The 16,641-nt window shown below is 36.4% G+C and overlaps 1 protein-coding gene across 4 annotated transcripts in view; it reads left to right on the top strand.

Moving 5' to 3' along the window:
* EML4 (EMAP like 4) overlaps positions 1 to 16,641 on the top strand; it is a 150,316-nt gene that overhangs the window by 117,375 nt on the left and 16,300 nt on the right. For all 4 annotated transcript variants that reach the window (XM_034659599.1, XM_034659598.1, XM_034659597.1 and 1 more), the window contains 5 exons: positions 71 to 222; positions 1,744 to 1,869; positions 1,956 to 2,087; positions 2,807 to 2,874; positions 15,860 to 15,948. In XM_034659599.1, the coding sequence (XP_034515490.1) occupies positions 71 to 222; positions 1,744 to 1,869; positions 1,956 to 2,087; positions 2,807 to 2,874; positions 15,860 to 15,948 (567 nt within the window). The remainder of the gene's footprint in view (positions 1 to 70; positions 223 to 1,743; positions 1,870 to 1,955; positions 2,088 to 2,806; positions 2,875 to 15,859; positions 15,949 to 16,641) is intronic.

Genomic DNA, 16,641 nt, shown 5'->3' with positions numbered 1-16,641 from the left:
TTCTTCCAAAAAAACACTAAAACATTGGAAAATATCACTAGTGTTTTTATTTTTTCTCTCATCTTATTAGGTGTTTATCAGATCAGCAAACAAATCAAAGCTCATGATGGCAGCGTGTTCACACTTTGTCAGATGAGAAATGGGATGTTATTAACTGGAGGAGGGAAAGACAGAAAAATAATTCTGTGGGATCATGATCTGAATCCTGAAAGAGAAATAGAGGTAAGGATGAAAATGGAACATGAAAATTTTAAAACATTAAATCTCCTGAATGCTTTTCTTTCATCCCACAATAAGTTAACACACTTTGCTGGGAAGTTGGCGCACATTTTTATCATTTCATTCTCTCAAAAAAGGAAAAAGAAAGAAAAAAGGATTATTCATTAAAGTAATTGGAAAGAGTAAAAAATTATATATATATATATATTGGGCAGACTAGTTTTTATTTCTGAGATTATTTTTTAGTGATTGAAAAATATAACCATGCATACTTAAAATTAAACATTCATCATATACAGTTACAGTATCCAACTCTATAAAAAACCAGTTTGATTTTAAAGCTTGAAAATAATCTTTTAAACAATGGGCTTAGTGATAATTGCTAATTATCTATGTACGTGTCTGCGTCTTGTCATGCTCCAAGTGTATCCACAACACCTGACAAGTACTCTATACTCAGGGAAAGTTTGCTAATTGAATTGAGGTCTCCGAAAGTGAAATGGTTAAGAATAGTATTCCACAAGTCAGTAATTCTCAAAGCAAGGGCAAAGTTCACAGAGTTTAGTATTGCTTCTTTGTGTGTGTGTGACTTAAATTTTCAATTTATGCTGTTTTCAACACATAGTATGTTTTCCAGACAAAATCTTTTCTTAAAAAAAAAGAGGATCCCAATAGTACTGCTCTTGGGTTTTATTTCCAAGAAGACAGACAAGAAGTCCAAAGAGTCACTTTATCACAGCCTTAGGTTCATAATAGAAATACCACTTCCTTTAATATTTCTTTTTTTCACAGATAACTCATTTCCTTTGTAATAAAAAAAACTCCACCGTCTGGTTTATTTCTCCCTTTGCCACTTCTAACATCAATTTGGATTAGCTTTGGGATTCAATTATTTGTGCTTTTAGGAGTCACTTTGGGTCCTCCTTCATAAAGAAGAATTGCATTATTTCAGTCATTGCTTGGGCTTACTATCTTATTAATGCACCTTTTACCAAGAGTATACCAAGTAGTACATTAAATGAGATCAATCTCCCTAGGAATCCTATGAAGGACAATTACAACACTTCACAATATATTGCTTTTTGGTTAACAAAGAAATTTCACATGTGTTATTCTTACGTGTTCTGTATATATTATTTCCCCATAATATAGATAAATTTGTCTAAGGCTAAGTGATGTACCCCAAATAACATAACTGTTAAGTAACAAAACCAGACCACATTTTTTATGTGGTCTAATAGAACTTTTCCCCTACACCTAACCCAACTCTTGAAATCATATGAAATATAAATTTAAAATTAACTAAAGCAAACAATGTTGATAGTAATGCATTATAACTTCTGTGTAATAAAATATAATTGTCTGAACAAGAAAACTTATTAGTATAATATTACTGTGTGACTTTCAGATTTGGAATTCTGTCATTTATTACCCCATAATTGCTTACAGCTATAAATGCAGTCTTCAGGCAGTAATTAATGCATGTTGTTATGTGTATGGTGACTTTATAAATTTATATTTTAGGTTCCTGATCATTATGGAACAATCAGAGCTGTAGCGGAAGGAAAGGCAGATCAATTTTTAGTAGGCACATCACGAAATTTCATTTTACGGGGAACATTTAATGATGGCTTCCAAATAGAAGTACAGGTAAGATGTATGATTTTAACCATTAACTGCATATTTTTTGATGATACCCTCTGTTTCTTATAACAATGGGTATATTTCATTTTCAGGGTCATACAGATGAGCTTTGGGGTCTTGCCACACATCCCTTCAAAGATTTGCTCTTGACATGTGCTCAGGACAGACAGGTGTGCATGTGGAACTCAGTGGAACACAGGCTAGAGTGGACCAGGCTCGTAGATGTGAGTAAAGCAAAACGTGATCATGATCTCCCCACAGAAACTCCCTAAACTGGCAGTTGGGAGCAACAAAGGAAAAAGGACTCAGTGTTGGTTAAAACCAAGTGTATTTATGTAGTTTAGTAAAGGGGATGAGGTAAGGGAAGAGTGTTTAGTCACAAAGTGTAACATGAACCCACTCTAAAGAAGCAAATTAGGGCAAAAGCTCAATTTTTCTGTCAGTTCAGTAGGGAAAAAAAAAAGGTTTGACCTATTTATGGAGCATTAACTGTTATAGAAATGTTTGGGCCTCTGGTGGTGTTGCAGTTGAATTCAGTAAGCGCTGCTCACTAACAGACTCTACTGTCTTCTTTTGGAGTTGATCTCTTACTGTATTTTCTCCCTCCCCCAGCCAGACAGCCACCTTTTCTAGCCCAAAGGTGTATACATGTTCTTTGCAGACTAAAGAACTGTATACATGTTTGTTATTATCCTTATTGTTCCACTGCCTAGCCACAAGCTGGCTGTCCTTTTCCCTCGCCACTTTGCCAACATATCCCTTCCTGCTCTGAAATTCTTTTTCCTCTCATATCAGTGTGGTATTTTTCATTGGCTACAATGAAGTTGATCGGAATTCCATGTTTATATGAAACCAGTTATTTTCAAATGTTTTTGCCACTATTCCCATAGATCTAGGGAGACTTTCTCATGTACTCCCCAACAGCTGTCTGTCTCTCTTCTAGGAACCAGGACACTGTGCAGATTTTCATCCAAGTGGCACAGTGGTGGCCATAGGAACGCACTCAGGCAGGTAGGGTCTTGAAGGGAAATGTGAGCTGAGTAATCTGAAGTGGTGGGATGTTTAATCATTATTCAGGAATGTTCTCATCTGATCTAGAGATTTAATCTTTATAAGTGGCACATGAATATGCTTATTGCTCTTATCTGTTTTGTATCCTCATTCAGTGATTCAGTAATTATGTCTTGAGCACCTGCCATTTGTTAGACACTACTGTGGGCATTCAGGCTACATCAGAGTGTAAAACAAAAATCCCTGCCATTGTGGAGCCCACATTTTAGTGTGTAGGTAGAGACAGCATAAAAAATAAACATTATAACTAAGTTAGAAAATGTTAAAAGCCGTGAGGGTGGGGGTGGGACATTGAGCAAGAGGGATTGGGAGGGCCGGGGTGCAGTTGCAAAAGATAGGAGTGGTCAGGATAGACTTCATTCAAAAGGTGATAATTCAGCCGACTTGACCCTCCTTGGTAGAATTTTCTGTGGTGTCAGAAAATTTCCTCATTTTCTTTTAGGGAAGGGAACTGAAACCGAAATAACCCAGTTGAGCTTTTATAAATTATTTGTTCTATAGCTTTTGTCATCCTGTCTTTTTTCTTTAACGTTACACAGATTATAAAGGTATATTTCCTGAAATTGTTACTAATTACTTGTCTTTACAGACCTTATATAGTACCTTTCAAAGGTTATTAAGTAAGAACTTTCTCATATTTATTAGCTGTATATTTTTGACTCCTTTTTATTGCTTCTGCTAGTAAGTAACCTTCATCCATAAATAACTTAATTTCTTAATTAAAGAGGCTGAAGAAAAATATGAAGTAAATTTCCAAAAGTTAAACCCGTAGAAAATGTGGAATGCTGATTTCTAACGAGGTGAAACTATTGTGAACACACTTAAATAAACAGTTTTGTTTATATGACAGATATTTCAGATCAGTTCATTTAATTCTAAATTTAGTTGTTTGGAGTTTTTTTATAGCAAGTTTTTCCCTTTGGTTCTTGGATACAAATTTATACCTCTAGAAAGTCTCCTATACAGCACTATGAAATCTAGAATCATGGAGGGGTGTCTGTGAGATCAGTCAGTTAGGCATGATCAGACTCTTGATCTCAGCGCAGGTCTTGATCTCAGGGTTGTGAGTTTAAGCCCTGTGTTGGGCTCCACACTGGATGTGGAACCTACTTAAAAAAAAAAAAATCATGGAAAAACAGGTCTCTAGTGATAAAATCTGAAACATGGATGTATAATAAAGATGCTATTTGATTGATTCTGAAAGAAGTGAATTTTAGAATTAGGCTGCTAGGGAGGGAGAGTAATTGGTGAAAACTTGAAAATATAGACAGCCTTACTATCTCAGATTTCTCCAAAATGCATGTTGGTATTAGATTATTACTTCAACTTAGATGGGAGTATGGCAGGTCACTTTGTAGGATTTTAAGGAAATTTTTTTCTATTTTACAAAAAAGTGTTAAGCACATTAGAAACAATCTGAACTATAGTACTAAACTTGTTTCCAGAAAACCACAAACGAGTTCACTTCAGGTCTGTTTTTTGGGCAGATGAGCAAATATCACAAATGCTGAAGTCAAAACCTTGTACTAAATTATTTTTATATATATTTTTTAAGCTTTCACAGGAGTGCAATAAAATATTCATTGATATCTCCATTGCACAGACAGAAAACCAAGACCCATGGAGCTTATCACTTGTGGTTGAGCTAGGATTTCAACTCAGATTCTATATGGTTCCAAAGCTGATCACTTTCCACTACTCCATTAATACTCTCTGACATGTGCTGATGGTGGTGGTAGCCTAACTTAGAAATATCGTAAGGAAAGTTTACCTTACACTGGCTGACATACTTTAGAAACATACACTATATATACAAAGGAATTAAACACTGAATAGAGTGCAAGGCTAGAGGGATTTGAATCATTAAGAGATGTTGCTTCATTCGATGAATGGAGCTGGGTCTGTGTTTGTGTACGTACATGTGCACAATATATACAGAGCCTTGATTTTTAAGGAGAAACTGACCTGATTTAAATTCACTGAAGTTACTTTCTAAGATTTATGTAGCTGCAAAGTCATCATGAAGAAGCTTAAAATGAGAAGTCACTCGCTTAATTTACATGACTTAAACTAAAGCCAGTTGTTTCCTCTTGGAGTTGTGAATAGGAAACACCTTATAAATGAGAGTGATGTGATAACTAAATAAAAGGTGGACGTTATTTAGAACCTAGGGGAGATGTAGTTATCCGTGTTCATTCTATACATTATTCCTGTCTCTGGTTTCGCATCTGGTTAGATTCTGCTGATTCTTGGAGAACTTTCTCATTTATTTTTATTTTTTACATGGGTCTGTGTATACCTGGCTGTAGTGTCTGAAACTGAAAATTACTCAGTGTAGCCATTCAGATTATTATCACTGACCCCTCAGCCTAAAAAAAAGTCACACTTAGGGCAAGGAATTTTTTTTTAGTATAGTGCAACACATGTCCAAATTGGGCATGATCCAGAAAAGGTGACCAGCAAAATGTTTAAAGATCTTTTCATGTCCAAATCTAGAAATTTACTTGTTGGAATCAAGAAGTAAGCGCAAGTGTGGGTAATTATCACAGTGAAAAATAAAATTGTCATTTAAAATAATATATTACTATTATAATTTCTAAGAGAAAAAGACATAGCCCTAAGTGGACATAGTTCTTCCTTGACATGCTAATCCTCACATAATAAAGGATTCTTTTTAATAGCTTTATTGAGATATATACCATAAAAGTTATCCATTTAAAGTATACAATTCAATAGTTTTTTAGTAAGTTAACAAGCTTTATCACAAGCTAATTTCAGAACATTTTCATTAACACAAAAAGAAACCCTGTACCCATGCAGTCACTCTTCATTATCCTCACCCACTTCCCCCAACCCTAGGCAACTGGTCTGTTTCTATAGGTTTGCCTATTCTGGAGATTTCATATAAATAGAATCCTACAATATGTGGTCTTTTGTGACTAGCTTCTTTCACCTAATATTTATATACAAGTTTTTGTGTGGACATTTTTTCCTGCTCTCCTGAGCATATACCAAAGTGTAGACTTCCTGGATCTTGTGATAATCAAATTGCTTTCCACAATAGCTACATCATTTGCAGTTCCACCAACAGAGTATAAGGGATCCAATTTCCCAACATGCCCGCCAGCATGCCATCCTAGTGGATATGAAATGCTTTTTTTGTTGTGGTTTTGACTTGCATTTCTCTGATGGCCAATGCTGTTTCCTTTTTTATGCACTTATTTGCCACTTGGATAGCCTTTTTAGGAAATGTCTATTCAAATCCTGTGTGCCATCTTTGAATTGGTTTGGTTTTTTGTTGAGTTGTAAGGATTCTTCATATATTCTGGATATAGTTTGCACCTATCTTCTCTTGTTCTGAGGGTTGTCTTTTCACTTTCTTAATAGTAACATTTGTGACAAAAAATTTTAAAGTTTTTGCATAGTCCAGTTTATCTATTCTTCCTCCTGTCTCTCCTGGATTTATTCCTGTGTTTTCCCCTAAGAATTTTATAGTTTTGGCTCTTACCTTTGGGTCTCTTCATTCATCTTGAGTTAATCTTTGTATATGGTGTAAGGTAGATATCCAGCTTCATTCTTTTGCATGTGGATATCCAGTTGTTACACCACCATTTCCCCCCACTGAATGGTATTTATACCCTTGTTGAAAATCAGTTGACCATAAATGCATTGGTTTCTCTCTGGACTCTGAACACTGTTCCCATTGATCTGTATGTCCATCCTTGTGGCAGTATCACAGCCTTGATTATTGTAGCTTTGTGGTAAATTCTGAAATTGGGAAATGTGAGTACTCCAGCCTCCAACTTTTTTTTTTTTTTTTGAGGTTTTGGCTATCCAGGATCCTTCGAATTTCCACATGAATTTTAAAATCAGTTTTGTCAGTTTCTACAAAGAAGCCAGCTGGCATTTTGATAGGGATTTTTTTAGTAGATCAATTTGGGGAATGTCAATATCTTAACAGTATTAATTCAATTTATGAACAGGAGATATTTTTCCATTTATTTAGATCTTCAGTTTCTTCCAAAAATGTTTTTAGTTTGTTTTTTTAGTTTTTATTTAAATTCCAGTTAGTTAACATACAGTGTAATACTAGTTTCAGGTGTACAACTCAGTGATTCAACACTTCCATACAAGACCCAGTGCTCATCACAAGTGCACTCCTTAATTCATCCCCCCACTCACCTCCCCTCTTGTTTTTTGGGTTTTTTTTTAAAGATTTTATTTATTTATTCGACAGAGATAGAGACAGCCAGTGAGAGAGGGAACACAAGCAGGGGGAGTGGGAGAGGAAGAAGCAGGTTCATAGCGGAGGAGCCTGATGTGGGGCTCGATCCCATAACGCCGGGATCACACCCTGAGCCGAAGGCAGACACCTAACCGCTGTGCCACCCAGGCACCCAGGCGTCACCTCCCCTCTTGTAACCACCAGTTTGTTCTCTTGGTTTGCCCCCTCTCTCTTTTTTCCCTTTGCTCATTTGTTTTGCCTTTTTTTAAAAGATTGATTTATTTGAGAGAGAGCATACTCACATGCACAAACCAGGGGAGGGGCAGAGAGAGGGAGAATCCCAAGCTGACTCTCCACTGAGCACAGAGCCCCACGTGGGAATGATCCCAAGACCCCAAGATCATAACCTGAGCAGAGATCAAGAGTTGGACACTTAACTGACTGAGCCACACAGGTGCCCATGTTTTGTTTTTCATTTATTTTCTTTTTTAATGATTTTTTGTATTTATTTGAGAGAGAGAGAGCACGAGATGGGGGAGGGTCAGATGGAAAAGCAGACTTCCTTCTGAGCAGGAGCTCAACATGGGACTTGATCCTAGGACTCCAGGATCATGACCTGAGCTGAAGGCAGACACTTAACCAACTGAGCCACCCAGGTGCCCTGCTGTTTTGCTTTTTAAATTCCACATATGAGTGAAATCATACGGTATTTATCTTTCTCCGAAGACATATTTCACTTAGCATAATACTCCCTAGCTCCACCCATTTCATTGCAAAATGATGAGATTTCATTCTTTTTTATGACTAAGTAATATTCCATTGTGTATATATACTACATTTTCTTTATCCATTCTCAATCAGTGGACTTGGGCTGTTTCCATAATTTGGTTATTGTAGATAATGCATCTGTAAACATTGGAGTGCATGTATCCCTTTGAATTAGTATTTTTGTATTCTTTGGGTAAATATCTAGTAGTGCAATTGCTGGATCATAGTGTAGTTCTATTATTAAATTTTCGAGGAATCTCCATACTGTTCTCCAGAGTAGCTGCACCAGTTTGCACTCGCACCAACAGTGTAAAGAATTTCCCTTTCTCCATATCCTTACCAACACCTGTTCTTATGTTGTTGATTTTAGCCATTCTGACAGGTATAAGGTGATAATTCATTGTAGTTTTGATTTGTATTTCCCCAGTAATCAGTGACGTTGAGTGTCTTTTCATGCATCGGTTGACCATATGTAATGTTGTCTTTGGAAAAATTTCTGCCCATTTTTTAACTGGATTATTCAGTTTTTGGGTGTTGAGTTTTATAAGTTCTCTATAGATTTTGGATACTAACCCTTTATCAGATATGTCATTGGCATGTATCTTCTCCATTTCGGAGGCTGTCTTTTAGTTTTGTTGATTGTTTCTTTGCTGTGCAGAAGCTTTTTATGCTGATGAAGTCCCACTAGTTTATTTTTGCTTTTTTTCCCTCGGGAGACATATCTAGAAAGAAATTGCTATGGCTGATGTCAAAGAGGTTACTGCCTGTGTTCTCCTCTAGGATTTTTATGATTTCAGGTCTCACATTTAGGTGTTCAATCCATTTTGAATTAACTTTTGTGTTTGGTGTAAGAAAGTGACCCAGTTTCATTCTTTTGCTTGCGGCTGTCCTGTTTTCTCAACATCATTTGTTGAAGAGACTTTCCTGCTTTGTCAAGGATTAACTCTAGTGTTGTAGGTTTATTTCTCAGTTTTCTATTCTATTCCATTAATCTAGGTGTCTGTTTTGTACCATTCCGTTTTGATCACTACAGCTCTGTAATATAACTTGAAGTTGAGAATTGTGATACCTCCAGCTTTGCTTTTCTTTTTCAAGGTGTTTTTAGTTTGTAGGGTACAAATTTGCACATCTGTTAAATTTGTACCTAAGTATTTCATTCTCCTGATACAATTTTAAATGAAATTGAGAAAACACTTTAATTTTCAGAAAATTTATTATTGGTGTATGTAAGTACAACTACTTCTCATCTATTGATCTCGTATCCTGCATATTTGCTAAACTCATTTCTTCCGGTAGGTTTTTAGTGGACTCCTTAGGATTTTCTATAGGCAAGACCATGTAATCTACAAATCGTTTTCTTTCCAATCTGAATCCTTTTTTTTTTCTTGTCTAATTGTCCTAAGTCGGAGAACCTCCAGTACAATACTTAATAGAAGTGGCAAGAGTGGTCATCCTTATCTTGTTCTCTCTCTTAGAAGGAAAGCCTTTCACCACTAAGTATAATGTTGGTTGTAGGTTTTTCATAGATGCCGCTTGTCATGTAGAAGAATTTTCCTTTAACTTTGTTGAGAATTTTTAATCATGAAAGGGTTTTGGATTTTGTCAAATACCTTTTTTGATCTATTGTGATATAACATGTTTTTCTCCTTTATTAATACAGAGTAGTGTATTGTTTTTAAGATGCTAACCTTGTGTTCTTGAGGTAAATCCTACTTGGTCGTGGTATATATGTTTTATATGTTGCTGGATTCAGTTCATATTTTGTTTTGTTTTTTTTTTAAGATTTTATTTATTTATTTGACAGAGAGAGAGACAGCCAGCGAGAGAGGGAACACAAGCAGGGGGAGTGGGAGAGGAAGAAGCAGGCTCATAGCGGAAGAGCCTGATGCGGGGCTCGATCCCAGAACGCCGGGATCACGCCCTGAGCCGAAGGCAGACGCTTAACCGCTGTGCCACCCAGGCGCCCCTGATCATATTTTGTTGAAGATTTTTGCATCTGTATTCATAAAGGAGATTAGTCTGTAGTTTTCTTGTGATGCCTTTGCCTGGTTTTGGTATCAGGGTAATAAGCATATAAATGGATAAAAGTTAGTACATACTAGTAATTGTTAATCATTAGTTACCAAAATCTTAGATCTATCAAACCAATAACTGTAAACCATTTAATTAATAAGTTGGCATCACACGCACACGCTATTTTCAAATTTAACATTCTTTTTTTTTTTATTGAAGTACAATTAAATATACAGTGTTATATCAGTTTTCGGTGCACAACATAATGATTCAGTAATTCGGTACATTACTCAGTGCTCATCAAGAGAGGTGTATTGTTGATCCTCTTTATCTATTTCACCCCAGCCCTCTGGAAACCACCAGTTCTCTGTATTTAAGAGTCTGTCTCTTTTTTTTTTCTTTGTTTCTTAAACTCCACATGCATGAACTCATCGTATTTGTCTTTCTCTGATTATTTCACTTAGCATTACATCCTCTAGGTCCATCCATGTTGTTGCAAATAGCAAGATCTCATTCTTTTTTATGGCAGATTAATACTCCGATATATATTTACTACATTGTCTCATTTGTAAAAATTTGGGCGTCTTGTTGGGATTTAAAGTTTTTCATAAAGCTAACAATACGTGTAAACCTGAACTGTTAGGAATTTGAAAGTTTGTAATCTCTGAATTGTTAAAAATACATTCTGCTTGATTTTTCCAAGATCTCAGTCGATCATCCTTCCCCTTCCTATTTTTTGAAACTAGTTTCTCTAAAGGCACTTAATCTGTATACCACCCCCAGACCTCGAAGGAACTACAGATGTATTTACCATCCTATCAGGATATCAGGTCTATATCAAGTCAGACAGAATTTTCCATGTACCTTACACAGAACTTTACTCTGGTCTTGTTTGGACCCAGTTCTGTTTCCCAACCAAAAGAGTTTTTGCCATAGTCGTTTTATAGGCTGGTAAATGGAGGTGAGACCTCCGAAATTAGAGAAATCAATAAACCCAAAGTGATGATAAGGAGAATAAAAAGCAAGGATTAAAGTTGGAAATTAGGGGCGCCTGGGTGGCACAGCGGTTAAGCGTCTGCCTTCGGCTCAGGGCGTGATCCCGGCGTTGTGGGATCGAGCCCCACATCAGGCTCCTCTGCTATGAGCCTGCTTCTTCCTCTCCCACTCCCCCTGCTTGTGTTCCCTCTCTCACTGGCTGTCTCTATCTCTGTCAAATAAATAAATAAAATCTTTTAAAAAAAAATTAAAAAAAAATAAAGTTGGAAATTGTTTCAAAGAAAGAAATCCATAAAATTGAGTCAGTATATAGAACATATTATATATAGCAAATATGGATGGAAAGGGGAGTGGGCAGCCTGAGAGAGGTGACTTCAAAGAAGATCCCAAAGTTTCTGGTCTATGGTGATAGTGACAGCTTTGACAAGGAATCACAAAATCCTAGACCTGGAGAGATTTAAGTGATCTGGCTCAACTCCTCAATTTTGGTTGACTGTCACTTCAGCGAGCCAGTGGTGTAGCTGAAGTACTGTTAACTGTAAAGTTCTGAGAATAAGAAATGCTCCTGCTGTTCAAAAGGGGCAATAATCAAAGACATATTAGCATTAGCCGAGACTTTTCTTTGACATAATTAAAAGAGAAACCTTCTAATTAGAAAAGAATAGCTTTTTCCCTCTGTAATTTGGTGTTAACTTGGCCCACGGGTACTCCTGAGCTCATCTCCCATTGTGCACAGCGTCTTTGAACTCCATCAGCATGAATCTCCCTGAGTTCTGCCTTGTTGTAAGTCCAGTTCTGAGTCACTCTTCAGATGCTTATTGAGTTCCAGCAACTTGTAAAGCACTGAACTAACTAGATGCAGTGGGTAGCACAAAGAAATATGAGACTTGGTCCCAACCACAAGTAGATTATAACCTAATTAGATACTACATAAAGAGATAAAGAACATATCCTATTAGTAGTGTAATATTACCTGAATAAAGAGGCACTAATGCTTAAATATCAACAGAGAAATTACAGTGAGTCTGAGTGGTCAGAGAATGCTTCACAGAGGAGGGATTGGTCCTGCCTTGAAGTTCCTGGATCTTGAAGAAGCAGTGAAGAGTGAGGAGCTCATATTAAGCAGGAGGAATGGATTGAGCAAATGTGGGAAACTATGAGCTAACTGGATTAGCACATTCCTAAATTCTTCTTGATACCTAAACAGTGGAATCCAAACTTGTTAGCCTGGCCTTTAAAGCTCATTAAAAATCTTTCCCTCACCACTCCAGCTAGAGTGGTCAAGTTGTTATCCTTTATATACATGTCAACCCTTTTTGTAGTTTCTTGTCTACTGCTCTCTACCTGTTTATTTCTTGCCACATTTGATGTGATGAAATCCTAGACCACCCATCTCCTCTCTGATTACTCACTGCTCTGAGACTTCATAATCCTTATAACTTGTATAATTCGTATGACTTTGAACTGTTTACCACTTGATGAACTCACTCTGTCTCCCCAGTTAGGTTATGAACTCTTCTGTCTCCTTGGTTAACTCCATTTTTCTCTTGATCCCTAAATGTTAATGTATCTCAAAGACCTAGAAAGAGCACTTTTTATGGAATCATACCCTTCCCTTGTGTGATATTAGTGAAAAGCAGAAGGGCCAGAAGCTCTCTCAACTAGCTAGTTGGTTGATGAATGGTTAGATGTTTTTGAAATCAGAGCATTTCGGCGTTTTCATTTGTAAAATAAGAGAGTTGAATTAGGCTTCTCTTCCCCTGGTTTTGACTTTACGTTTTTCTGATATACACTGTTCCTATTCTTAGAAGTAGAAGGTCATAAAGAAGGGGGATGGTGCAGGGCAGGTTGGGGGGTTACAAACCTGCCATCCAGAGGACACACTTTATATTATGATGAATATTTTTTAACTCCTAAACATATATAAATATATATTCATTTAGGGACTTCAGAATGTGATACTTTCCATCTCTAAAATTTTGATTCTTTCCTTGGCACTAAAAAAATCAATATAGTGTCTTTTTAGAAAGTCAAGATAAATGATGGTACTACGCTTTGGTATTTGACCCACAAGTCAGAGTAATTTAAAATATCACCAAAGAGTTCCCCTCTGTGATACTGAACGATTACATTTAGAAGGATGCATTGGATCCTTTAGGCCATATAAAGCCTGATGATACCAGATTATCTTTTAAAGCAGAAGCTTGGTTCCAATGTATATACTTTGGACTGAAATAAGAACACGGTTCAACCCCGTGATACTTAAATATTTATTTCTTGAAAATTCCCTTTGCTAGAGGATTTGTTGTCTTCTCCATACATTTGTTAGAGACAGAGGTCCTGAGCCCAAAAGTCTTTTCTGAAGGGAGACACATAATTCATGGAATGGAAAGGGTGGGAACTTTAAAATTATTGCTGGGGTCTGTATGGAAGTTAGATACTTTTTATAACAAAGTTATTGAATTATTAACTAAAAATTGCTTGATTAAAGTAGGATAATTAACCTCTGATATGTAATTAAAGAAATAGAAAAAGGTTTGTTTTTTGGAGGGGTTGGTTTGTTTTTTTGTTTTTTTTTTTGTTTTGTTTTTTGTTTTTTTTTTGGATAGCTACCATCTCTAATCAGTCAACAATTCAGATTTTTAGGTTTCTTCATGTTACACCAGCAGACATTCTGGGGTTTGTTGTGGGTTTTGTTTTGTTTACTACTTTTTAAGGGAATTTCCAAAAAGAGAAAATTATTTGTAATTTTCCTAGGAAGATTAAATTGACTTGGAAACAGTAGTCTGGGGTTGGAGGGAACAGTAGTTGGGGCTCTCCAGATAAAAAATGGTAATTTTTCAAATGCCTAAGATAATAGAGTTTCCATAAACTCATTAAAAACTTGAAATCTGATACCTACAGAGTGACGCTGGTCATTGTTCTTTAGGTCTGTCTGAGCAGTCTGGGTTGGAATATTTTGTACCCTTATTCTGAAAAGGCAGTTCACTTGGCATCAGCTTTGACATTTCTTGGCTCAGAGGAGTTTCACAATTGTAGCCATAAAAATCAATTAATAAATTACATGCTCAGAAGAAACCTATAATCTATGGGTACTGTCCAGTTGCAGTGAAGTAACACACCTTTTGAAGTGGAAATGACCACTAAGCATGCGGCGTGGAGCTTCAGAGTGCCAGTTTCCTACTATTGGCCTTAACTCAGGTATTCACAGGTAGAAGCCATTTCTCTTACCAACGGAGAATTTATGAATTAGGCTAGCTACCTAGAAGTTTCAACCCATAGCTCACAAGTTACTAAAATTCCCTCATGAAAGTTTTTAACTCGAGAGGGATTTCACTGATAGGTAGTAAGAGTTGGCCCCTTTAGTCTTTCATCTTCTACCTTGCACGCACTAATGCATGTTAAGTAACATCACTAAGCTTTTTTTTTTTTAATTCTTTCATGCCATTTTCTCTCTTCTAAATGGTATTTCTTTTAATCTGAAGGGGAAATAGTGTCTTTCCTGGTATTAGTTTTAAAGCTTCAAAATTACAAGGAACTGTCATTATGATTTCTATATTGGCTTATTTGAGTGGTGGATTTTTTCCCATCTTAAAAACAAAAGTTGCTAGTCTTGTCTCATTCTCTCCACACAGAACATTTCTTCCTACACACTACACTATTAAATAATTCTTCCTAAAACTTGGCTTTTGTCATGTTCAAGACTTATTTCATATTTGTTTATTCATTCTCCAAATATTTATTTAGTGACTGATCCAAGCCAGGCCATGCCCAACTCAACTCCTCCAAGCAGCTATGTCTGCTGTTTATAACCTGCCTTCCTCTCACTTATCCAGTCTGTAGTTGTCTGTCCTCAGTTGTCAGTCTTTGCTTTATACCTCGTATTTTGCCATGCTTTTCTTAAGCACATCCTTCCCTTCGAGTGTCCTTTTTTTTTTTTTTTAACATTTATTTATGTTAGAACGAGTGAGCGTGGTGGCGGTGGGGGAGGGGCAAGGGGAGAGGGAGAGAGAGTCTTAAGCAAACTCCACACTGAGCAGGGAACCCAATGCAGGGTTCCATCTCACAACCCTGAGATTAGGACCTGAGCTGAAACCAGGAGTCCAAGGCTTAACCAGCTGCGCCACCCAGGTGCCCTTTCAAGTGCTCTTATAAAAAGATTTGATAAGTTATTTATTACATAGTTGAATTTAACCATTATTTTGCCTCTCAAAAGACTTTTACATTTTGACTTTTCCTGTAAATGTGAACAAGAAACTGTCTTTGAAAGAATTCAGAGCTTTGTGCACATGTGTACCTATTGGAGAGGCAGAGCGCCCCCTGCTGGTTCCTTTGAAATCACACTAAATGAACGGCCCTCCAACCTTCCCTGCCCACCTTCATACTGTCTGTGCTCCTTCCCATCTCCGTAGCTGTGCAGCTGTCTTTCCTCCTGCCACTGAACCATCTGTACCTCTTTCCCTCGGTGTTCAGCTCAAACTATCCTACGTCCTTCCTAAAGGTTTTTCCGTGTCTTCTTTTGTTCATTTCCCTTCTATTGTATATGGTCACCATCACTGAGATTGTCCCTTAATTGTCCTTTGTTTCAATTAGCTTGTTTCTTTTCCCCCATCTCTAGTTTAATCTTCAAGAACACTGATCGTGTCATCTTAACGTTCTGTTTAGATGTTACCTAGCAAAGAGACCCAGTTGGCATTGAGTGAATACCTAAACAGAAATGAGAACATGCCTGGCCCCATATATTTATATTGTATTTAGCAACATTTTGTAAAATGAATTTATTATTCAGTGGATGATGGAAACGTGTCATATTTAAGGGCATTATTAAAATTTGTTGAAATTTTTTAAAAGAGAAAAAGTAAGCAATCTTTTTTCTTTAAGTGCTAATATATGAAGAAAATTTTGATTTTTACTTCTTAACAGGTGGTTTGTTCTGGATGCAGAAACCAGAGATCTAGTTTCTATCCACACAGATGGGAATGAACAGCTCTCTGTGATGCGCTACTCAGTAGGTAGGTGGCTTTACCCCCATCGTGGCATTCACACCATTTCTCTGTCATTGCGTATTTTTATGTTTTTACTTCCACTAAAGCTGACTACTTTTTTCTTTACTCTCTAAACTTGTTAACTATTGAATATGTTTCCCCCAGCATCAGATTAAATTCTGTTGCAGGAAACTGCAAAAGATCTTCTAAATTTAAACAACATTCTAAATCATCAAAGAAATTTAGAATGAACTGTTACAACTGCATTTGCAATTGAAAGCAGAATACAGTACAATCAAATCCCATTTTGGGGGGAATCACACACACTTAGAATTTTGAATAGGTTTTAGGCTGAATGTTACATCTATTTAGCAATCTTTTTTTATATGTAAGAAAATATAAAATATAGTAATATTAAAAATACACACTCTTATAGGCTGTTCAAGTTTTTTAAAATCTAGTTACATTACTGGCTACATAGTAATGGTTTTGTTAATTAGATAAAATACTCAGCAACTCATAAGAATCTGATAAATTCATTTATCCTTCTTTGAATAATTCTTTATACTTTATTCAAATGTTAATTATGTTTCCATAATATTCCCATTCCCTTTTCCCATTTTTAATATGGTTTTGATTCATATCATTCTTCCCTGGAGTTAGTATGAGTGACATTTGCTTATATTAGAAAATATATTGCAGTAGTTGTTGGATCAGTGT

The sequence above is a fragment of the Ailuropoda melanoleuca genome, chromosome 4, assembly GCF_002007445.2.
Source record: "Ailuropoda melanoleuca isolate Jingjing chromosome 4, ASM200744v2, whole genome shotgun sequence".
Lineage (NCBI taxonomy): Eukaryota > Metazoa > Chordata > Mammalia > Carnivora > Ursidae > Ailuropoda > Ailuropoda melanoleuca.
The sequence above is the reverse complement of the archived record's forward strand: the minus strand, read 5'-3'. Positions and strand labels throughout refer to the sequence as shown.